General features: G+C 43.4%; 1 protein-coding gene across 2 annotated transcripts in view; it reads right to left on the bottom strand.

The window, feature by feature from the left end:
* The window catches only part of HDAC2 (histone deacetylase 2), a 59,574-nt gene that overhangs the window by 31,343 nt on the left and 2,092 nt on the right, over window positions 1–26,139 (bottom strand). The window contains exons 1-2 of one of the 2 annotated variants that reach the window (XM_056566352.1): window positions 1,624–1,646; window positions 796–908 (exon numbers count right to left, since the gene is read on the bottom strand). In XM_056566352.1, coding sequence (XP_056422327.1) covers window positions 796–870 — 75 coding nt within the window. In that variant the 5' untranslated portion in view covers window positions 871–908; window positions 1,624–1,646. Of the gene's footprint in view, window positions 1–795; window positions 909–1,623; window positions 1,647–26,139 lie in introns of those variants that run through there. The other variant, XM_056566351.1, reaches the window with a different exon arrangement.

Below are 26,139 nucleotides of genomic sequence, written 5' to 3' on the forward strand. Positions count from 1 at the left end.
GGGAGGGGGCGTGACAGCCCCTCCCATAGGCATGCATTAAGTGGGGGGGGGTGTGACGTCACAAGGGGGCGGAGTTGTGTCGTCACGATACTCCGGTCCTGTAGTTCCTTCGGATAAGGGATAAGTTATTTTGCACTATAGATGTCCTTTAAAGGTTGCAATATTTCTTTAACTGTATTTTATTTTTAAAGCCAAAGTGACTTATAGGTGACGTGACTGCCAGGTACTACATTTTGTAAAGATACCAGTGTTCATTAAAGTAAAGGTAAATTTAAGGCATTAACCCATAAAAAGGACAGTAATGGATACATCTGTAAACTACCACTTGTTAAACCTCTACTACAGATACTAAAAAACAGCTGGATCAAACTCATCTAGTTGTTTTTACATCACTTATAGGAAATATTCAACAGTGACTGCCTGTGTCCCTGCTGGGAACAAGGGACCGGACACCCTCATGACCAGATGAGTAGCTGTTCAAGCCCATAAATGTCTATGATTAAGCAAAGTATTTTAAGCAATGTTAAAGGGGTAGTGTGACTATTTTAATAAGCAAGTGAAGTCAGACAGGGGTATAAAAAAAAAAAAAAAAAATTACTTACCCTTCCCAATCCCCCACTGCCACCATTCCAAAAGTGCCTGCTCAGCCAATCACTGGCTGCAGTGGTGTCCATCTTCACTTCCTTGTTAATGCAGACCCCAGGAGGTGCTAAGCATCAGAACCAAGGACCATAAAGACAGCAGTGGAGGATCGGGGAAATCAGGTTTAACAATTAATATTTTAAAATAACTTACATATATTTCCATCTTTCTGTATAGTCCATAGTTCAGAAGCAAATTGTGAGTCATTCGTATCCGATGAGGTTTCATGGGATGCCCTTGTCCATAGTAGTAATTCCCAATGTCACCTGTTTAAAAACAAATAAATGTCAGGATTTCTGCATATGGCTTTGTCCTTTTTCTTGCCCCCAGAGGCAGCAACGCTTTGTTATATATCTGTGTTATAAAATAATAAAAATTTGTCATTTATGCAAGCCGGTGACAGATGTAGCACTGCACCCTCTGGTTGTTTGGGAGAATGAAGGGGACACTGTGCTCTAAGGCCTTATACAATGGGAATTCTAGAGAGCTGACTTCAACAATCACGTTTCCCAGGATTTCAAAATGGAGGACCTATCCAGTGTCTGAAAAAGCCCCACACTAAGTCCCACAAAATAACAGGTATATTTGGGAAATGGATGAACATAGAGGGGCAATCATCATCATCCCTGTACTAACATCTGTGCTATGATAGAGTACAAAAGTAACTTCGGATTTGACGTGCATGGTACAAATTCATCAAACATCACACGTCACTTAATGAATTTGTCCCACGGGCAAATCATCCAGCCGGTTCAGAAGCGTTTCTAGGGCTGATAAGAGCTAGCCGGAGCTACGGCATAAATGATGGCCGTTGGCACCAAACTTTTGCATTAAAAAAAAAACGCAAATTGATGATTTATTAACTACTGCAAAATGTGACCTAAACCAGTCCACTATTTGGTTAAAAATACATTTTTGACAACTTTCCAACATACACTTCCGATATACTGGAGGAACAATAAGCTAATAAAGCCTACACACCTTCATAACTTTAAAGGGAACCCGTCATCAGCTTTTACCCTAAATAACGGGTGGGAACTCTGCTCCCTGAACAGCATTCATGTTACTAGAGTGCATTGAGATCAAAGCTGAGCTGTCATTATGGGGGGAGATTTATCAAAACCTGTGCAGAGGAAGAGTGGTGCAGTTGCCCATAGCAACCAATCAGATTGCTTCTTTCATTTTCCACAGGCCTCTTTAGAGGCCTGTGGAAAATGAAAGAAGCAATCTGATTGGTTGCTATGGGCAACTGCACCACTCTTCCTCTGCACAGGTTTTGATAAATCTCCCCCATTATCGACAAATTAGACATTTTTTCCTCAAAAGATTTTTAGTAAATCCGGGCCCATATTCTCTCCTGGGCGAGATTCAAGGGGAATAATAATCCCTATATATTTCATAGGACTACAAAGCGCATTATCTAAGAAATTAAAGTTGGGCTACTAAACACAGAAGTTGTTATGGCCACAAGTCCAAGTTTTACCTCAAACCACACTGCGCAGTTTATAATGGTAAATGTACAAAGCAGAGCACATTGTAAATACATTTTATTACTTATTTTACACTTCTATAATATTATAGTAGAAATAAACCTGCTGACACTACATTATCATTAGATACATAGAAATGGAATCCCATCATCTAGTAGGATACCAGTGCACAATACGCAGCACAGTGCACATCTGCACACTTGCTATATAGTGCTGTCATACCTGATCAGTTTGTACAAAGGATTCATACAAAGCATTTTATTGGAGGGGGTCGAAAATGTTACAAACTTCCATGAAAACGCATAGGGGGCAAGGGGTACTCCGCTGGGAAACTTTTTATTTTTTTTATTTATTTTTTTATCAACTGGTGCCAGAAAGTTAAACAGATTTGTAAATTACTTCTATTAAAAAAATCTTAATCCTTCCAGTACTTATTAGCTGCTGAATACTACAGAGGAAATTCTTTTCTTTTTTTTTTTTTAACACAGTGCTCTCTGCTGACATCACAAGCACAGTGCTCTCTGCTGACCTCTCTGTCCATTTTAGGAACTGTCCAGAGCAGCATGTTTTCTATGGGAATTTTCTCCTACTCTGGACACTTCCTAAAATGGACAGAGATGTCAGCAGAGAGCACTGTGCTCATGATGTCAGCAGACAGCTCTGTGTTTCAAAAAGAAAATAATTTCCTCTGTAGTATTCAGCAGCTAATAAGTACTGGTAGGATTAAGATTTTTTTTAATAGAAGTATTACAAATCTGTTTAACTTTCTGGCACCAGTTGATTTAAAAATAAATAAGTTTCCACCAGAGCGCTTTAAGGGCTTTTTTGCTTACTCCGGTAAGGCCTCGTTCACACTATGGAAATTCAATGTGGAATTCACTTGCAGCAGCCTCCCATTGCTTCGTTCACATGTCGGAAGTTTTGTAGGTTAAATATGATTCTGGCAGAAGACAGGACATGTTCATTCTTCCAGCAGAATGCGCCTGAGACATCCCATTTGTCATTGCCGCTGACATAAGTGCCGAATCTGAATCATTTCAGCTTCACGCAGGAAGTGCTTAGATCCACTGAAAATTTCTTGAATTTTCATAGTGTGAATATACCCTTAGGAATCTGTCACAGATTCTGGCATGCTGTGCTATTGTGTCCAGGGCAATACAGGACACCACAACGAAAGGGTGTATTAACACGTACAGTTCTTGATGCACAGGATATGAAGCTACAGATTTCAGCGTAAACTAAAGAACTGAACACAGCATAAAATCTGCAGCTTCTAATCCTGTGGATAAGATATGCCCAGGATACTGTATGTGTGAATAGACCCTAAAAGGTCATTGGTAGGTCATATGACAGATTGTTATTTTCTTGTTCTGCTCGACATAGCAGAACAAAAGAAAATGACGGGGATGTAAAACCAACAGTAGCCTAACAGACTTTATGTCCATGTTTAGCCCCCATGACCCAGCCTGATCACATTTGGTGACCCCAATAAATATCCATCAGTTCACACCATCAGAACTGCGGCTGGGCTGAGACTTGCAGCCATCGTTACGGACAAGTTTTATTTGGCTACTGTAAACCCAGATTGCAGCACACAGTCATTTTAAGCCTCAGAAAAATTTCAGTTTTTACAGACAAAGGAAGTCAAACTTTCTAATCTCTTTTAAGGGTTGAGTCACATGTAGCGCATCCGCAGCATATTTCATGCTGTGGATGCGCCGATACAAGTCACTATAGCGAGCTCCGTGCTGCGGGCGGGGCATGAAATATGTATTTTACATTCGGGCCTTTTTTTTTGAACAATGTTTTGCCTTTTCTTTTATGCTACAGCCAATGCTGATAGGCAATATTTACGTCCCACAAAACTGACATTTTCTAAGTTAAAAATGGCCGCCGAGAAGTTCCTTGCACATAAATTTTCTTTCATGATAATTATGGAAACAACAGGTTTCCCTATTAATTTTAAGGGGGGGGGGGGGGGGGGGAGAAAAGAAAATCAGACTGAAAACAAAACTGTCTGGTTTTGCCCATAACAACCAATCACAGCTCGGCTTTCATATCTGAACAGGCTCTGGTAAAATTAAAGTGGAGTTGTGATTAGTTTTGGTTGCTATGGGCAAAACCAGTCAATTTTGGTTTCAAGTACACTGATAAATCTAGACTAAAGACAATGGGGGGGGTATTCAACAGTTGAGTAGGTGCACATCTTTTTACTCCAGTAATTCATGTGGGGGACATGGTGTACCTGCACCAAATTTATTACACGGAGCAGGGCAAGCGATAAACATGGTTCAGATCACATTTCTTACTTCAGTACTCCAATTTGTATGACGCTTCCTCTGCGACTTGTTAGAGGGGTATTCCAGGATTTTTTTGTTTTTGTTTGACTATTCTACAGGGGCTGTAAAGTTAGTGTAGTTCATAATATAGTGTCTGTACCTGTGTGTGACGGTTTTCTCACAATTCTTCTGTGATTTTCACCCCAATATTTATTTTTAACAGCATACAAAATGACTGTTGCCTCAGATTTTTCCCAGCTTGCAATGCGGCCGAGACCTGACTCACTAGTCAGCAGATGACAGGGAGCCTGTCTGCTTCAATGGGTGGAGGGATCGCTTGGTGGGAGTGAGATCAATCTGCAACAGCTGTAGGCACCCTGACTGAAAACCACAGGTCTTTTAATGGTCTTTTATGGATGCAGCTCATTTATGTTTCAATGGGTGGGGTGGCTGATTTGTGGAAGGGAGGAAAATTGAATTATGGGAGTTGTAGGCAAAGAAGGAAACTCAAACAGGAAATACCAGTTCACAAACCGCTAGCCACAGTATAATGGTAATCTCACAACATAGCAATTTAGCCCCAAGACAAGCGCAGATCTGTCCTAAGCATTTACATTACTGTCTGCCAGGTACATACTAAAATCACCTTATGGTGGATAACCCCTTTGACAAATGTGTGACTTTTTAATAATGCTGTCCAGTCAGTTTGTAAGCCAAGTCAGGGCTGGTGTAAATCTGCACCTGTTAGTGCAGTTGCACGATACTGAAAAGCCATACATCATGAATTCCTGACCACAGCATGATATCAACTCATAGAAAAACCTTAAAAATAATAAAAAAAAATAAATAAAATAATCTTCTAAAGCAAAAGTCACAATTTAAAAAAAAGTCTCTAAAACAGCATCTGAGACAAAATGTGCAACAAATGTACCCCACAAAACCAGGGTAAAACCAATGATAACTCCCCCCACCAATGGCACTGATTTATCAAAATGTGTGAGAAAAACTGGAGATTTCCAATACAACCAATCACAGTTCAGCTTTCACTCTCCAATCTCACAATCACACTCCATCCTGGCCTGTCTCGGATGTGGCACTTTCCTGGATATACTTCCTAGGCCACTGCCCCTGAGTAGTCTCTTCACTGTTGAGGAGACTGGTACAGGCTTTTCAGGTACTATGCAATATAGTGGTAGCTGAGGACCTGTGAGGGTTGTTCTATACTCTGCAGTTCACCAGAGTTTCCCCTCTTCTCTTTATAGCCTGGTTAGAGCTAATTTGGGCTATTCTGTAATTATTATTATTTTTTATTATTATAAAAATGTCACATGGAATAGAGTTTATTTTTCAGAACAATATTGGAATGAGTTAGGTTATGCTCACACAGTGGAATTTCCCAGGGAATATCCTGTTGCAGCAGAGTCCCATTGATTTCAATGAGATTCTGCTGCACTATGCACGGGGAGGAATTTCCACAGCAGCAACATCTTCTGCGGAAATCCCGATTTCAGTGTCCGCAGGAAGAATAGACATGGCTATTCTTTCTACGGATTTGAGACAGCGCATTCCCAAGTGGTCCTAGAGCCTGCCAGAACATTCAAATGTGTGGAATGTCCGCCTGTATTTTCCTGGCGGACATTTCACCCTTTACCCGCCATGTGTACATGGTCTTAACAGAAATCCCTTTAGATCTTGCCACTTTCAAACTAAAAACAGTTACGCACGCTGTAGATCTGGGTTGTTTACCTGGGGCCCACAAAGCTGTACTATGCAGTAGGCATCATTTAAGTTTTATTTAAAGGTCCTTTGGGCTTCATGTACCAGCCCTTGGACTCGACAGGCTGTAGGTGAAAATTCACACAGTAAAATTGGCAGTTTTCATGGCAAATAAAAACTGAAATTTTTTTTTCAACTATACCAATGTATGTATACAAAAGGTTTTCTAATAAGGAAATGATATATTTGATTACATTGGGTCTACATATACCGTTTAAGATTTTCCCCAAAAAATTTTGTTATTTTTATTTTTTCTCTTTCAGAAAACCATACTTTTGGACATTACTTGTTTAACATTAATATCACTTTGCTGAATCTTTATTTATATATCAGTGGTTCTTAACCTGGGTTCGATCGAACCCCAGGGGTTCGGTGAGTCAATCCCAGGGGTTCAGCAGGGGAGGTCGCAACAGGACAGGCAAACCAAGCAATTGCATGGGGCCCCGAGCAGAGCCGGTGTTTGCCCGTCCTGTAGCGACTGGGCAATTCCCCCATCACTATTAACTCCCTGCAGCCCCGTGTTAAGTTTAAAAACGCAGGGCCGCCGGGGCATAGTGCACGCTGGGATGTCACTGACGTCCCGTGCGTGCGCCCATGGAAACGAAGGCGCCGAGGACTGAAGTATAGAGAAGGAGGAAGACGCGCGCTGGCCAGCTTGGTAAGTGACCAGCGGCATGTCATCTTCAGTGCTCTGACCACCGGCCCGAGACCTACTGCTATAGCCGGAGCGGTGGTCGGAACACTGAAGTAGGCAGTACACAGGCATACAGCCTCCAGCCATACACTGTATATGGCTGGAGGCTGTATGTCTGTGGGGGAACACTGCCTACATCAGTGGTCTTCAACCTGTGGACCTCCAGATGTTGCAAAACTACAACTCCCAGCATGCCTGGACAGACGTTGGCTGTCCGGGCATGCTGGGAGTTGTAGTTTTGTAACATGTGGAGGTCCACAGGTTGAAGACCACTGGCCTGCACCTAATGTGTGGGGGAACACTGCCTGCACCTAATGTGTCTTAATGGTTTTGTTCATTTTGTGCACATATGTATAAATATATATACCTCCTATGTTTTGAATTTGAAAAAAATCATATTTTATTTTTCCAATTAAGAAGGGTTTGGTGAATGCGCATATGAAACTGGTGGGGTTCAGTACCTCCAACAAGGTTAAGAACCCCTGATTTATATAGAGCCAACAGATTCAATTAAAATGACAGGTAATAAATCCAATGAGAGAGGACCCTTGCCCATAAGAGCTTACAATCTAATGCTGGTTTCACATGAGTGTAATATAGACATATTCATACAAATCCTGAGCTGACAAGGGGTCTATTAACCCAGAATGACAGGTGTCATTTTAGGTCATCAGACTCACAGCAGAAAACTTTAATTTCCTGGGTCATAAAGGGCTTAAATTGTTATTACAATGTTGTTGCAAAAACAGTACACACAGTACAACTCCCAATAAATCCATGACATGCTGCTAAAGTGAGCGATCTATGGATTTGTCCCATTTCCCTTGCAATGCAAGTCTTTAGTGGTGGGACCCCTGCGATATGACATCTTATCCCCCTATCCTTTGGATAAGAGGATTTTCGGCAGAGTACCCCTTAGGCTAGGTTCAGACTACAGAATTTCTGCCTGCAATTCTGCTTTGAAATTGCAGGCAGAAATTCTGGTTGCTAAAATGTACAAGCTAGTGAATGGGTTTTCTGTCCCCCAATTCACACTTAAAGGGGTACTCCTGTGGAAAACTTTTTTTTTTTAATCAACTGGCACCAGAAAGTTAAACAGATTTGTAAATTACTTTAAAAAATCTTAATCCTTCCAGTACTTATTAGCTGCTGAATACTACAGAGGAAATTATTTTCTCTTTTTGGAACACAGAGCTCTCTGCTGACACCTCTGTCCATTTTAAGAACTGTCCAGATTAGGAGAAAATCCCCATAGCAAACATATGCTGCTCTGGACAGTTCCTAAAATGGACAGAGATGTCAGCAGAGAGCACTGTGCTCGTGATGTCAGCAGAGAGCTCTGTTCCAAAAAGAAAAGAATTTCCTCTGTAGTATTCAGCAGCTAATAAGTACTAGAAGGATTAAAGGGTACCTCTCATCAAAAAAACTTTTGATATATTATAGATTAATGTATGCAGAATAACTTTACAATTGCATGTCATTAAAAAATATGCTTCTTTCTATTTAATTTTCCACTTTGAAGAAATGACCACTAGGGGTCTCCCTACCAGTCCTGGCAGCAAGCATTTCAGACTCATGCTGGAGTCCTAAACACTACGAGCTGCCAGTCTGCTTTGTTCACGAAGGAGAACACTCAGAGCTGCCAGCCTGCTTTGTTCACAGCCTGTTTGGCTGTGAACAAAGCAGGCTGGCAGCTCTGAGTGTTTAGTACTCCAGCATGAGTCAGAAATGCTTGCTGACAGGACTGATCGGGAAAAATACAATAGAAAGAAGCATATTTTTCATTAACATGCTATTGGAAAGTTATTCAACATTCATTAATCTAAAATATATCAAAAGTTTATTTGATGAGAGGTACCCTTTAAAAAAAAATTAATAGAAGTAATTTACAAATCTGTTTAACTTTCTGGCACCAGTTGATTTAAAAAAAATAAATAAATAAAGTTTTTCCATTTTCGTTTTTTCCTCCTTACCTTTAAAAAATCATAACTGTTTCAATTTTGCACCTAAAAATCCATATGATGGCTTATTTTTTGCGCCACCAATTCTACTTTGTAATGACGTCAGTCATTTTACCCAAAAATCTACGGCGGAATGAAAAAAAAAAAAATATCATTGTGAGACAAAATTGGAAAAAAAAGCCATTTTGTAACTTTTGGTGGCTTCCGTTTCTCACAGTACATTTTTCGGTAAAAATGACACCTTATTATTCTGTAGGTCCATACGATTAAAATGATTCCCTACTTATATAGGTTTGATTTTGTCGCACTTCTGGAAAAAATAATAACTGCATGCAGGAAAATTTATACGTTTAAAAATTGAAAATTGTCATCTTCTGACCCCCTATAACTTTTTTATTTTTCTGCGTATGGGGCGGTATGAGAGCCCAATTTTTTCGCCGTGATCTGAAGTTTTTAGCGGTACCATTTTTGCATTGATAGGACTTATTGATCGGATTGGACTTTGGAATTTGTTTGCGCGTACGCCATTGACCGCGCGGTTTAATTATATATTTTTATAATTCGGACATTTCCGCACACGGCGATACCACATGCTTATTTTTATTAACACTTTTTTTTTTTATGGGAAAAGGGAGGTGTTAAATGATCTTTATATATTTTTAAATGATACTTTTTTTTTTTGCAGTGTTCTAGCTCACATAGGGACCTATAACACTGCACACACTGATCTTTTACATTGATCACTGGTTTCTCATAAGAAACCAGTGATCAACGATTCTGCCGCTTGCTTGACTGCTCATGCCTGGATCTCAGGCACTGAGCAGTCATTCAGCAATCGGACAGCGAGGAGGCAAGTAGGGATCCTCCAACTGTCTTGTAAGCTGTTCGGGATGCCGCGATTTTGCCACGGCGATCCCGAACAGCTCCCTGAGCTAACCGGCATGGTTTCAGTTTCACTTTAGACGCGGCGTTCAACTTTAAACGCCACGTCTAAAGGGTTAATAGCACGCGGCACTGCGATCACAGCCGCGCGCTATTAGATATGGGTCCCGGACGTTGTTAGAGGCAGGGCACGACCCGCTATGACGCGGGGCCACGCCATGGTCTCGCGTTATAGATCGGGAGCGGACTCATGACGTACAGGTACGCCTTGGGTCCTTAAAGGAGTAGTCCAGTGGTGACCCAGTGGTGAACAACTTATCCCCTATCCTAAGCATAGGGGATAAGTTGCAGATCGCGGGGGGTCCGACCGCTGGGGCCCCCTGCGATCTCCTGTACGGAGCCCCAACAGCCCGCGGGAAGGGGGCGTGTCGACCTTCGCACGAAGCGGCGGCCGACACGCCCCCTCAATACAACTCTATGGCAGAGCCGAAGCGGCTCTGCCATAGAGAAGTATTGAGGGGGCGTGTTGGCCGCTGCTTCGTGCGGGGGTCGACACCCGCTATCTGGCCGGAGAGCCTGGCCCCCGTACAGAAAGATCGCAGGGGGCCCCAGCAGTGAGACCCCCCGCGATCTCAAACTTATCCCCTATCCTTAGGATAGGGGATACGTTTTTCACCACTGGACTACCCCTTTAAGAGGTTAAGAATTTTTGAAGCGGAATTTGTGAACGGAAAATCTGCTTAAAAATAACCGCCTGAAGAATGGTGGTGCTCTTTCTTCAGGCTGATATACTCGCAGAACACATTGCAGTCTATTGGGGACTGCAATGTCTGCATGGTCCTAGCGCTGACTGATTCAGTCGGCACCGGCCGCACTCCAAATCTCTAGATGGAAATTTTCCGCAAAAGATTCCGCTGTCTGAACCTAGTCTTTAAGCTATGTTCATACGCCAGAATTTCTGTGTGGGATTCTGCAGCAGAGTCCCATTGATTTCAATAGGATTCTGCTGGGCTGTGCACATAGCAGAATTTCTGCGCCGGAAACATCTAGCGCGGAAATTCAAGTTCCGGTGTCCACAAAAAGAATGGACAACTGAATGCATTGCTGTCTATAAGACGGCACATTTCCGAGATTTTCCGTGCGGACATTCTGACATGTGAACATAGCCTAAGAGTGGATATGGACATGAGAAGTTGTTCACTACAGTAGCAACATATCACAAACCACTTCAGCTAGCTATGCCAACTCTTGCCACAAAATTTGGTTTAGGCTGGGTTCACACCACGTTTTGTTAAATACGGTCCCCGTATACGGCTGGGAGGAGGGGGGGGGCTTAATTGCGGCGCCCGCACTCAGCTGTATTCGGCAACCGTATTTAATGCATGTCTATGAGCCGACCGGAGTGAACCGCAGCCTCCGGTTGGCTTCATTTTCGTCCGTATTCGGTTTCCCGACCGTAGGCAAAAACGCGGTCGACCACGTTTTTGCCTACGATCTGGAAATCACATATGGCCGAAAACGAAGCCGACCGCAGGCTGCGGTTCACTCCGGTCGGCTCATACACATGCATTGAATTCAGTTCCCGAATACGGCTGAGTGCGGGCGCCGCAATTGAGCCCCGCCCCCCTCCTCCCAGCTGTATACGGGAACCGTATTTAACAAAACGTGGTGTGAACCCAGCCTTAAAGGGGTACTCTGCTGATCAGCATTTGGGACAAACTGCTCACAAGCTGCCAGCTTTAGCGTTCGGATGTCATAGCACCGCCCCCTCAATGCAAGTCTATGGGAGGGGACGTGACAGCTGTCACACCCCCTCCAATAGACTTGCATTGAGGGGGCGGGGCTATGACATCACGAGTTGCCGGCGCCAGCACCAGCGTTCTTAATTTGTTCCAAACGCTACGAGTACCCCTTTAAATGTTTCTGCTGCCTCCCAGGTATTCATCAGCTTTTCAGGAAGAGAGAATCTATGATACTTAGCAATAGGGACACCAATATTTGAGGTTCATCTCCAGAGAATGTACCTTTGGCAAAGATTTACACGATTATGAAGTGTAAGATGTTTTTATCAGGTTTCTTCCATTCTTGTGGTATAGTTGAATGATTTTTCTAGACCTCTAATTTCGGTGGTGGTAATGTGTATGTGCACTAAATGTTTCCATGGTGTGGGGTAAATATGGCGCTAGTACACATTTTTTTCTTAAAATAACACTTCAGTACACCACTCTAGGGTTCTTCCTCTTGGACTTTTTCTGCAACTTTCTGACCCGTTACAACAAACTGTGCGACTTTACAAAAAATGTCCACAGCCACTTTTGTAGGCCAAGTCTGGGCTGGTGTAGATTTGTGACAAATCGCACATGATAAATTCATATGACCAGACTGTGCATAACTACAAAAGCTTCTACAGCAAAACGTCTCAACTTTTTCCTTACAAATCGTGTAAAAACCAATGATATTTTATGAAGGAACATTCCCCCTTTTTTGGATTCCAATCACTTTAACATTGGAGGCCATATGAATGATCCAGCAGTTACTTGTGTGGCCCTGCTGGCAGAATCGGGCTGTGTAGAGGCTCTTTTAACCTCTTCAGGACGGCAGGCGTATGGATACGCCCGTGGGAATTCCGGTCCCCACCGCTAGCCGGTCGGGGACCGGACCGGGATGACTGATGATATCTATCAGCAGGCATCCCGTGCATATGCCCAGGGGGCTCCTGAGACGCCCCCCCATGACGGCAATCGTGGGGAAATCAGCAGTCAATTCAGACCGACGATTTTCGGTGGATCCGGGTCATACCGGTGTCCGGTGGCCCGGAAAATCAGGGGGATCGGGGGTGTCCAAGACACCCCCGGTCCCCCTGAAGTGATAGGAGTTAGGTGGCAGGGGTGCCACCCCTCCTATTGGTTGTCCAGAAGCGACGACCAATAGCAGATCGGGGGCGGGGGGGGTTAAAGTTCAGTCCCCCCGTCCTGCCCACCGACGGTACTCCGGGCAGAACGGGGGAACTGTAGCGTGACCGGCGGTGGTGGAGGTCCCTTACCTGATCGGCTTGAGCAGGCGAGGATGACGTGCGGCTCCCTCGTGGCTCCCTGGTGAAGACTACGGAACTCTCTAAATTGTAGCGCCCCCCCCCCCCGGATGTTGCAAAACTACAACTCCCAGCATGCCCAGACAGCCGTTTGGGCATTCTGGGATTTGTAGTTTTGCAAGATTTAGAAGGCTGCAGTTTGGAGATGACTTTGCAGTGATCTATTAACTGTAGTCCTCCAGATCTTGCAAAACTACAACTCCCAGCATGCCCACACAGCAGTTTGCTGTCTGGGCATGCTGTAATTTGTAGTTTTGCAACATCTGGAGGGCCACAGTTTGGAGATCACTGTACAGTGATCTCTGAACTGTAGCCCTCCAGATGTTGCAAGACTGCAAATCCCAGCAAGCCCAAACAGCAAACAGCTGTCTCAGCATGCTGGGAGTTGTAGTTGCGTACCTCCAACTGTTGCATAACTACATCTCCCAACATGCACTTCGGTGATCAGTACATGCTGGGAGTTGTAGTTTTGCAACAGGTGGAGGCACCCTGGTTGGAAAATACTGAGTTAGGTAACAGAACCTAACTGAAGGTTTTTCAACCAGTGTGCCTCCAGCTGTTGCAAAAGTACCTAAATTAAGTTACCCTAAATTTTTCATTTTCACAAGGGAAAATAGGAAAAAAAAAGCCCCCCAAAATTTGTAACCCCATTTCTTCTGAATATGGAAATATCCCATATGTGGATGTAAAGTGCTCTGCGGGCGAACTACAATGATCAAAAGAGAAGGAGCGCCATTGGGATTTTGAAGAGAAAATTTGTCCAGAATTGAAGGCCACGTGTTTAAAAAGCCCCCATAGTGCCAGAACAAGTGACCCCCCCACATGTGACCCCATTGTGGAAACTACACTCATGTAATCTAATAAGGGGTGCAGTGAGCATTTACGCCCCACAGGTGTCTGACAGATTTTTGGAACAGTTGTCCACGAAAATGAAAAATGTAATTTTTCATTTGCACAGGCCACTGTTCCAAAGATCTGTCAAACGCCAGTGGGGTGTAAATGCTCACTGCACCCCTTATTAGATTCTAAAGGGGGTGTAGTCTACAAGAACATGCGAGTGTAAAAAGATTTTGAATTTTCTCCTTCACTTTGCTGCTATTACTGTGAACACACTTTCTGAATGTCATTTTGAATACTTTGAGGGGTGCAGTTTTTATAATGGGGTCATTTGTGAGGTATTTCTAATATGAAGGCCCCTCAAATCCACTTCAAACCTGAACTGGTCCCTGAAAAATTCAGATTTTGAAAATTTTGTGGAAAATTGCTGCTGAACTTTGAAGCCCTCTGATGTCTTCCAAAAGTAAAAACATGTCAACTTTATGATGCAAACATGGAGTAGACATATTGTATATGTGAATCAATATATTATTTATTTGGGATGTTACCACTAACAAAGTAGAATGTCACGAAGAAAAGAAAAAAACTCTTGGAATCAGAATGAAAAGTATAAGCATCCCAGAGTTAATGCTTAAAGGGGTACTCCGCCCCTAGACATCTTATCCCCTATCCAAAGGATAGGGGATAAGAGGTCAGATCGCCGGGGTCCCGCTGCTGGGGACCCCCTGGATCTACCAGCACCCACCTGTAGCGGCTTCCGGAACCGCTGGAGGTCCTCAGGCATATTTTTTTAGATATATAAATGCAAAAAAAACAAGGACAGAGCATGTAGGACCCCTTAATAATGATAATGGGGAGGTTGACATGGGCGATCAAGAGAAGGCGGAGCTACGGAATGGGTTCTTTAGTTCTGTATATACTATGGAAGAAGGAGGAGGTAAGTTAAGTAAAGTAAATGTAAGCAAATCTCCAGGGCCGGATGGACTACACACAAGAGTTCTTAGAGAGGTAAGTTCAGTAATATCTGTACCCCTGTTCATGACATTTAGAGATTCTCTGGTGTCTGGTATTGTGCCAAGGGACTGGCGCAAGGCTAATGTGGTACCAATCTTCAAGAAGGGCTCTAGGTCTTCCCCAGGAAACTATAGACCGGTAAGTTTAACGTGCATTGTGGGTAAATTGTTTGAAGGACTTATAAGGGATTACATACAGGAATACATAGGGGATAATAGTATTATAAGTGATAGCCAGCATGGGTTTACTAAGGATAGAAGTTGTCAAACCAATCTAATTTGCTTTTATGAAGAGGTGAGTAGAAGCCTTGACAGAGGAATGGCTGTGGATATAGTGTTTCTGGATTTTGCTAAAGCATTTGATACTGTCCCTCATAGACGTCTGACAGGTAAGTTAAGGTCTTTGGGCTTGGAAATTTTAGTTTGTAACTGGATTGAACACTGGCTCATGGATCGGACCCAGAGAGTGGTGGTCAATGATTCGTACTCTGATTGGTCCCCGGTAATTAGTGGTGTACCCCAAGGTTCAGTACTGGGCCCGCTGCTGTTTAATTTATTTATCAATGATATAGAGGATGGTATTAACAGCTCTGTTTCTATCTTTGCAGATGACACCAAGCTTTGTAGCACAGTACAGTCTATAGAGGATATGTATAGGTTACAAGATGACTTGGATAGACTAAGTGTCTGGGCATCCACTTGGCAAATGAGGTTCAATGTGGATAAATGTAAAGTTATGCATCTGGGTACTAATAACCTGCATGCATCGTATGTCTTAGGGGGGATTAAACTGGCAGAGTCACTGGTAGAGAAGGATCTGGGTGTACTTGTAGATCACAGACTACAGAATAGCATGCAATGTCAGGCTGCTGCTTCCAAAGCCGGCAGGATATTGTCATGTATCAAAAGAGGCATGGACTCAAGGGACAGGGACATAATACTCCCCCTTTATAAAGCATTGGTACGGCCTCACCTGGAATATGCTGTTCATTCACCTGTCCATAAAAGGGACACTGTGGAGCTGGAAAGGGTGCAGAGACGCGCGACTAAACTAATATGGGGCATGGAATATCTTAGCTATGAGGAGCGATTAAAGGAGTTACAATTGTTTAGTCTTGAGAAGAGACGTTTAAGGGGGGATATGATAAACGTATATAAAGTATATTAATGGCCCATACAAAAAGTATGGAGAAAAACTGTTCCAGGTTAAACCCCCCCAAAGGACGAGGGGGCACTCCCTCTGTCTGGAGAAGAAAAGGTTTTAGTCTAAAGGGGCGACACACGCCTTCTTTATCGTGAGGACTGTGAATTTATGGAACAGTCTACCTCAGGAACTGGTCACAGCAGGAACAATTAACAGCTTTAAAACAGGGTTAGATACATTCCTGGAACAAAATAACATTAATGCTTATGCAGAAATATAAAACTACATCCCTTCCCCTTATCCCCTTACACCCTTCCCTTCAATTCCCTGGTTGGACTTGATGGACGTATGTCTTTTTTCAACCATACTAACTATGTAACTATGTAAAACTGTATGGCAAAAGATACACCAGGTTGTGTCCGTTTCGCATCCTGTACGGTTTTGTCTTTTTTTTTCCCCTACCCAAAATCGTAGTCTACCACGGTTTTTGGTCCGGGAGAAAAACTGTAATAAGCCGTATACTTTTTTTTTTTTTTTTACTTGGGAATCAATGGGAACCGTGCGTCAATGGGAAATGTGCGTACGGTTCCATCCGTTTTTTACTTTGAAATTCCAAGAAAATAAACTGTGCAATCAAACAAGTGAAACTTTATTCATAATGGAGTGAAAAGTTAAAAACATATATGTTTATCTTAAAGGAGATCTGTAGTGCAAAAAAACTTAGGGGATAAGTTATTTTGCTCTGGAATACTCCTTTAAAAAACGGATGCAACCGGACATCATTCTTCAAACCGTATACAGTTTTCGTATACAGTGGCTGAGTATTTAAACTAGGTGAGTGGGGGGAGGATAATAAAGCAAAGAAAGCAGGCAGTGGGATGGATAGGTTAGAGAGGGGTCAGAACATAATGGCGGGTGGAGAGGAGTCCTGTGGGGGGAGGTTAAGAACAGTGGATAAGGAGATTCATGCGTTACAAACCAGCTGTAAAAATAAATGTAGCCCGAAAAATTGTAATCCCAATAATTCAAAAAATTCCATTAGCCCCAATAACTCAATAACTACAATAAGCCCCATTAACTCAAAAAATACTGTTAGCCCCAATAACTTAAACAACAACGTTAGACGCAACAACGCAAAAAATCCCATTAGCCCCAATAACTCAAAAAATCCCATTAGCCCCAATAACTCAAATAGTACAATTAGCCCTTATAACTCAAAAAATGACATTAACCCCAATAACTCTGAAAATCCCATTAGTGAGACTATATGTGTAAAACTTAATGGAAAGTGTATGTTCACAAATGCCAGAAGCCTAGCAAATAAAATGGGGGAGCTTGAGGCCTTGATACTGGAGGAACATATTGATATAGTTGGGGTCACTGAGACATGGCTGGACTCCTCGCATGACTGGGCTGTCAATCTACAGGGGTTTACATTGTTTCGCAAGGATAGAATGAACAGAAAAGGTGGTGGAGTCTGTCTGTATGTAAGAAGTGGTATGAAAGTCAGTGTGAACGATGCCATAGTGTGTGATGATTTTGAGGAGGTGGAATCATTGTGGGTAGAATTACAAAAGGAGGGAAATATTGAAAAAATAATATTTGGTGTAATCTACAGACCCCCTAATATCACTGAAGAGATAGAAGGTCGGCTGTATAAACAAATAGAGAGGGCCGCCCGGGCAGGTACAGTGGTAATAATGGGAGATTTTAACTATCCAGATATAGATTGGGGTCCGGGGTTGGCTAAAACTACAAAGGGGCGACAATTCCTAAATTTATTGCAGGATAATTTTATGGGCCAGTTTGTGGAGGACCCAACAAGAAGTGATGCCTTGTTGGATCTGATCATTTCCAACAACGCAGAGCTGGTTGGTAATGTAACTGTGCGGGAAAACCTTGGTAATAGCGACCACAATATAGTTACTTTTGACTTAAAATGTAGAAAACAAAGACAGACGGGGAATGCAAAAACATATAACTTTAAAAAGGCAAATTTCCCTGGGCTGAGGGCTGCACTACAGGACATAGACTGGGGGGAGGTGTTCTCAAATACTGATACAGAAGGTAAATGGGACATCTTTAAATCAACTCTAAATAACTATACAGCTAAATATATACCAAAGGGGAACAAATATAAATGATTAAAACTAAATCCTACATGGCTGACAAATGAGGTTAAAAGAGCAATAAACAACAAAAAAATAGCCTTCAAAAAATACAAATCTGAAGGGTCAGCGATAACATTTAAACAGTACAAGGAGCTTAATAAAATCTGTAAAAATGTAATAAAAACAGCAAAAATTCAAAATGAGAGACAGGTGGCCAAAGAAAGCAAAACTAATCCTAAATATTTTTTTAGATATATAAATACAAAAAAAACCAAGGACAGAGCATGTAGGACCCCTTAATAATGATAATGGGGAGGTTGTCACGGGCGATCAAGAGAAGGCGGAGCTACTGAATGGGTTCTTTAGTTCTGTATATACTATGGAAGAAGGAGCTGACATTGGCCAGGTCAGTGCTGGTAACACATCATATAATGTATTGAACTGGCTTAATGTAGAGATGGTACAAGGTAAGTTAAGTAAAGTAAATGTAAGCAAATCTCCAGGGCCGGATGGACTACACCCAAGAGTTCTTAGAGAGGTAAGTTCAGTAATATCTGTACCCTTGTTCATGATATTTAGAGATTCTCTGGTGTCTGGTATTGTGCCAAGGGACTGGCGCAAGGCTAATGTGGTACCAATCTTCAAGAAGGGCTCTAGGTCTTCGCCAGGCAATTATAGACCGGTAAGTCTAACGTGCATTGTGGGTAAATTGTTTGAAGGACTTATAAGGGATTACATACAGGAATACATAGGGGATAATTGTATTATAAGTGATAGCCAGCATGGGTTTACTAAGGATAGAAGTTGTCAAACCAATCTAATTTGCTTTTATGAAGAGGTGAGTAGAAGCCTTGACAGAGGAATGGCTGTGGATATAGTGTTTATGGATTTTGCTAAAGCGTTTGATACTGTCCCTCATAGACGTCTGACAGGTAAGTTAAGGTCTTTGGGTTTGGAAATTTTAGTTTGTAACTGGATTGAACACTGGCTCATGGATCGTACCCAGAGAGTGGTGGTCAATGATTCGTACTCTGATTGGTCCCCGGTTATTAGTGGTGTACCCCAAGGTTCAGTACTGGGTCCGCTGCTGTTTAATTTATTTATCAATGATATAGAGGATGGTATTAACAGCTCTGTTTCTATCTTTGCAGATGACACCAAGCTTTGTAGCACAGTACAGTCTGTAGAGGATGTGCATAAGTTACAAGATGACTTGGATAGACTAAGTGTCTGGGCATCCACTTGGCAAATGAGGTTCAATGTGGATAAATGTAAAGTTATGCATCTGGGTACTAATAACCTGCATGCGTCGTATGTCTTAGGGGGGATTAAACTGGCAGAGTCACTGGTAGAGAAGGATCTGGGTGTACTTGTAGATCACAGACTACAGAATAGCATGCAATGTCAGGCTGCTGCTTCCAAAGCCGGCAGGATATTGTCATGTATCAAAAGAGGCATGGACTCAAGGGACAGGGACATAATACTCCCCCTTTATAAAGCATTGGTACGGCCTCACCTGGCATATGCTGTTCAGTTTTGGTCGCCTGTACATAAAAGGGACACTGCAGAGTTGGAAAGGGTGCAGAGACGCGCGACTAAACTAATATGGGGCATGGAACATCTTAGCTATGAGGAGCGATTAAAGGAGTTACAATTGTTTAGTCTTGAGAAGAGACGTTTAAGGGGGGATATGATAAATGTATATAAGTATATTAATGGCCCATACAAAAAATATGGAGAAAAACTGTTCCAGGTTAAACCCCCCCAAAGGACGAGGGGGCACTCCATCCGTCTGGAGAAGAAAAGGTTTAGTCTAAAGGGGCGGCACGCCTTCTTTACCGTGAGGACTGTGAATTTATGGAACGGTCTACCTCAGGAACTGGTCACAGCAGGAACAATTAACAGCTTTAAAACAGGGTTAGATACATTCCTGGAACAAAATAACATTAATGCTTATGCAGAATTATAAAACTACATCCCTTTCCCTTATCCCCTTACATCCTTCCCTTCAATCCCCTGGTTGGACTTGATGGACGTATGTCTTTTTTCAACCATACTAACTATGTAACTATGTAACCGTGTACAGTGACCCCCCCCCCCGACCTATGATGGCCCCGACATACGATCATTTCTACATACGATGGCCAATCAGAGGCCATGTTGAAAGCAGCATCAACATACGATGCTTTTGTATGTCAGGGCCATCACATAAACGGCTATCCGGCAGCACCGACTGCTTCAGCTGCCACCGAATAGCCATTAACGGTGCCCCGTGTTGTCCGCTGACGATCACTTACCTGTCCTCAGGGCTCCGGAGCGTCCTCTTCGGGATTCCCTGCATCGTCTGCGCTCTCCATCGTCGTCATCACTCGATGCGCACGCTGTCCCGATATCCAATAGGAGCGGCGTGTGTAGCGACGTGATGGCGGCAACGTGAGAGTGAGGATCCCGGGGAAGCAGAGGCCTTGCCAGAGCATCGGGGACACTGACATCGATGGAAGGCGACATCCAGGGCAGCGGTGACGGTCCGGAGCGGAGGGGACAGGTGAGTATAACCTCCAATACCAGTGATCTTCAACCTGCGGACCACCAGATGTTGCAAAACGACAGCTCCCAGCATGGCCGGACAGCCGTTGGCTGTCCGGGCATGCTGGGTGTTGTAGTTTTGCAACATCTGGAGGTCTGGAGGTTGTAGACCACTGTACTATACTTTACATTGCACGGATACCTCAACATGCGATGGTTTCAACAAATGATGGTCCATTTGGAACGGATTACCATCATATGTTGAGGGACCACTGTACTGATTAAAATTTGCACACATGTTTTGATACAGTTTTTGAGGAATCTGTTTTTTTTTTTTTTTTTTATTAAAAATCTGATACGGGAACTGTATTGCAAAAACGTCTCTTGCCTGTCTCTTAGGGAGGTGTCTTTGTTCTGCACCTATGTAGCCAAACTTTGGCCCAACTGCAGCCTCTACCATGTTGTCTGCCAAAGTCTCCAGCCTAGTCATGGGCCACACAATTCATAGAATGAGCATCAAGTGTAGCAGTTACCTGATCCGCCATCAGAAGGAAGAGGCCTTTAGGGCCTGCACAAGCAAGACCTACAGCACCTCCAGCCAGGACGCACAGACCATATTTAGAAGAAATCACAGGCCAATTCAACCCTGTCTCCATGTGACAGTTGATTCATCAACGCCTGTGTGCCATCCCATCAATTTGGCGCACGGACCCCAAGTTCACTTTTGATAAATGCCCCTCTATGTATCGGATGCCTGATCAATTGCCTTTTACCATTACAACGGGCCTGTCAATTTACCTGCTTGAAAGCTTTACTTTAAAAGACACTGGGGGGAGAGTCTCAAAGAATTTTGCACCAAAAAATAAATAAAATAATAATCGACCACATTTTCAAAGAGCTTTGTGCCTCGGTTTACACTGTTCACGTCAGTTTTGTATAAGTGGGCATGTCCATGTATATTGTCTGCTTTACATGATATTTTCAAAGGGGCGAGGGTCCAGTTTACATCAAAAATTTCACACCAGCTTTTTGATGGTTGTAGTTTTATTGTTTTTTTTGGGGGGGGAAAGGTGTTATATAATATAAAAAATATAATATTAATTATATATATATATATATATATATATATATATATATATATATATATATATATACACACACACACACACACATACAGTGGTCCCTCAACATATGATGGTAATTCGTTCCAAACGACCCATCGTTTGTCGAATCCATCGTATGTTGAGGGATCCGTGCAATGTAAAGTATAGGAAGCTGTACTCACCTGTCCCGGTTGCTCCGGACCAGGTCCTCACTGCTCCTGATGCTGTCCCAGGGGCTCCCGATGCTGTCCCGCTGCTCCGGTGTCTTATTCACGATCCTCCGGTGTCTTGCGCATCTTCTGCAGGGTCCGGGCCTCGCTTTCTGGTGACGTTATTACGCTGCTGCGCCGGCGCGGCGTGCGTAGTGACGTAATAATGTCACCGGAAAGCAAGGCCCGGACCCTGGAGAAGATGCGCAAGACACCGGAGGATCGCGAAGTGGACCCGGAGCAACGGGAATAGGTAAGCGAACCTGCCAGGGATGCTTAAACTGCTATCCGACAGCAGCTTAAGCATTTTGCGCTGTCAGATAGCAGTTAATGCGATGGCCCCGACATATAAAAGCATCGTATGTCGATTTAATCATATGTCGGGGCCATCGCAGGTCGGGGGGGGGGGGGGGGTTACTGTGTGTGTATATATAAAAAAAAGTTATAAAAAATATTTTTTTTCGGTCACTGCACCTGCACTCACATTAAAGGGGTACACCGGTGCTCCAGTGTCCTGAACATTTTGTTCAGGACGCTCAGAGCTGGAGGCCGTGATCGTGATGTCCCCCTCTATGGGAAGGGGAGTGTTAGCCGACACGCCCCCTCCCATAGGCATGAATGGAGGGGGTGTGGCATCACAACAGGAACCCTGGCATTTGTTTAGAACACCAGGTACTGCGTATAGGGTATAAGATGTCGAGCAGCAGAGTATCCCCTTTAAAGCTCAGAAATGTCTTATTTATACAGTTATCGCTTGACTGGACACTTTGTATATTTCATGAGATGTTTCCGCCAGAAGTTTCTAGGATGTAAAATTTTGCGCAAAAATAGGCAATTTTGGCTGCATTTTTGGCTCAAAAAATGTAATATGGCTGCAAAAAAAATAAAAAATTGGGGTGAAGAAAAACAAAAGTGTCGCGAAAATGATTTTTCACATTTTCAAAGCAGCACAAGAGACCTTTGAAAATGTGAGGAGAAAAAAAAAAAAAAAAAAAGGTGAAAATATCACTGGGACAGAAATGACAGTAGTTTTTGTGGTAGATCAAAAAGTTACCTCAGTATGTTATCCATTTGGAGAAAACCCCACAAATATGAACCTAGTCCGAGATACACTATAAACATGGAGTGTACACATTGCTTATATAGTCAGGGAGGGGGCGCACTTACTGAAGACATGTTTCCTGTTCACCAAGTGGTGTCATATTCCTTCACCTTATCACCTACCTCTGCTACCCCAATGATTGACAGAGAGCTCAGGATTGCGTAACTAATGGCTTCCTTGGGGGTACTCTAGAGGGGTATTTGGCTTGAAGAGGCAGAGAGTCACTTTTGTAGTAAGGGTTCCTCAAGAGACAATGCTGTCCTGTAGACCACCACATCATGGTACCAGCAGGTAGAATTGTATATGTCAAACACCATAAAAACCAAATAATTCCCCTTCATTCACACTAATAGCACCTCCTTCAGGATTTACACTAGGGCTGCAGCTAACCATTATTTTCATAATCGATTAGTTGCCGATTAATCGGAAAAAAAATAGATTAGTTGTTATATCGATTAATCGGAAAAAAAAACGTCATATACAGTGGTCCCTCAACATACGATGGCAATCCGTTTCAAACGGACCATCGTTTATTGAAACCATCGTATGTTGAGGGATCCGTACAATGTAAAGTATAGGACAGTGGTCTACAACCTGCAGACCTCCAGATGTTGCAAAACTACAACACCCAACAAAACTACAACACCTAGTTTCGCAACATCTGGAGGTCCGCAGGTTGTAGACCACTGTTAGACGAAGTTGTACTCACCTGTCCCCGCCGCTCCGGACCGTCACCGCTGCGTCCCCGAGGTGTTCCGACACTCCAGCAAGGCCTCTGCTTCACTGGCATCCTCGCTCTCCGTCGCCGCCATCACGTCGCTACGCACGCAGCTGCTATTGGATGACAGGACGGCGAGCGCAGCAACGTGATGACGATGGAGAGCGCCGACGATGCAGGGGATCCCGAAGAGGACACTCTGGAGCCCCAAGGACAGGTAGGAGACATCACCGGAGTTCACGGGGCACCATAAACGGCTATTCGGTGGCAGCTGAAGCAGTCAGCGCTGCCTGATAGCCGTTTATGCGATGGCCCCGACATACAAAAGCATCGTATGCCTTCAACATGGCCTCTGAAAGGCCATCGCATGTTGAAATTATATGTCGGAACCATCTTAGGTCGAGGGGTCACTGTAATGCCAAAATAAGGGGTCCAGCTGATTCTACTTGAAGAATTATGTACAATGGCCATATTATCTAGCATGTGATGTGACCAAACAGCAATTTTTGACTTTTTTTTTTAAATTTGCGTCGGTTGCTATACAGGGTCATTATTAATGATTCTGTACAGAAATCAGTGTAAATTTGATACTGCTGCATGGGTAACTGCCTGAACTATTAAAATAAAATGTTAATGATTTACTAACATTTATTTTATTTTTCACGATTTTTGTATAGCAATAGGAAAAGGTGGAACTAATTTATTGGGGTGCGGTTTATTTACATTTAATTTGTTTTTACTTTACACTTTTTCTATAGCACTCCTATACACATGGGTGTATTTGCAGACTGCAGAGCATTGCACCCAACCCATGTCTGTAGTACAGACACTAGGATGCAATGCTCTGTACATACCCCCGTTATGGCGGTTCCACGGTATATAACGGTATTCCCCAAATTAATTATCAGCCCAGCGCTGCGCTGTCCCCATCGGGGAAAATACACACATATCACCTGCAAGCGCTGCCCTCCTCGTTCTATTAGTTGCGGCCGCCGGCGCTGACACTCTATACTGTGCTGTATCCCTATGCTCGGGCTGCAAAAGGTAAACAAAATAAACAAACGCATGTTCCGACGTCGGCCTTACGCTGGGGACGTGAACGTCGGAGGGACGTCGGCCTATCACTAGCCGAGGCGGAACATCGCTGCGGCCGGTGATAGGCTGTCCGATTAGGCTATACACATAGGGGTATATGCAGAGCATTGCATCCTAGCGTCTGTAGATGACACTAGGGTGGAATTCTCTGCAGATACCCCCCATGTGTATGTGAATAAGCAATGCGGCAGTAACAGGGGCAGGGTGCATTAAACTGCAGTAGTAGTACGGAGTCCTCCACGGCAGGCTGAGGCTCCATAAGTGTAGATCATCCACAAGCGGCGGGGGAGGGGAGGAGTTCAGAGAAGCAGCCGCATACGTGATTGGTGAGCAGTGGGTAGCGGAGGGTGGGACAGGGACTAGACTACTTAACAGAGGCTGCGGCGGTGCGGACCAGCGTCTGGCTGCGCGCCCGCAGCAGTGTTATCACAGCCGGAACCCGGACAACGAATCGGCCGATTATTCGATAATGGGATTCGTTGACAACGAATCCCGTTATCGAATTTTATCGATAATGTCGATTAATCGTTGCAGCCCTAATTTACACCCAAGCTGGACTGTATGGGACTGTCCGTTCAGATGTATAGATGTAGTAAGTGTACTCACATGGACACAATTATTCCTATGTACTACTGAAGAGCATAGCAGTCTGCACTTCTCTATACAGTTGGTGCAGTTTGGTAGGATTGTCTATGGTCCAGATTAACTAAAGCTTTATAACAAACAGTCTTCCAAATCACCAGATGGATGAATACGTCCGGCGTACATAAATGGATGCATACGTCCGGCGTACATAAATGGATGCATACGTCCGGCGTACATAAATGGATGCATACGTCCGGCGTACATAAATGGATGCATACGTCCGGCGTACATAAATGGATGCATACGTCCGGCGTACATAAATGGATGCATACGTTCGGCGTACATAAATGGATGAATACGTCCGGCGTACATAAAGACAATCTAGTCTTGTATGTTTAGACCATCTATTACCTGACTAAGGCTAGATCCACATTGCTGTTTACATCCGACCCTTTCAGGGTCCGATCATTTTTTATATATTTTTTTCTTCCTTCTTAAGCCTGATGCAAACAGCTACTTACATAGTTACATAGTTACATAGTTAGTATGGTTGAAAAAAGACATACGTCCATCAAGTCCAACCAGGGGATTGAAGGGAAGGATGTAAGGGGAGGTCTCAACTGACCTCATTAACTTGCATGGGGTCCATTGGTGACCCGGTAATTTATAGTGGAGAAAAAAAAATTATAATGCTTGCACAATTTTTTTTCTCCGCTAAACGTAACAAAACTGTCAAAGAAGCTCCACATAATGGAGCCCGACGACAGGTCGAACAAGGCCTAACTTAAATCCAGAAGTTTATGCTAAAATTTTGGCCACATTCCTTGTAACCAAAGCCACATTCTTTTAAAGGGGTACTCCGATGTCTGATCTCAGGGGTC

This window comes from Hyla sarda, chromosome 3, assembly GCF_029499605.1.
Source record: "Hyla sarda isolate aHylSar1 chromosome 3, aHylSar1.hap1, whole genome shotgun sequence".
NCBI lineage: Eukaryota > Metazoa > Chordata > Amphibia > Anura > Hylidae > Hyla > Hyla sarda.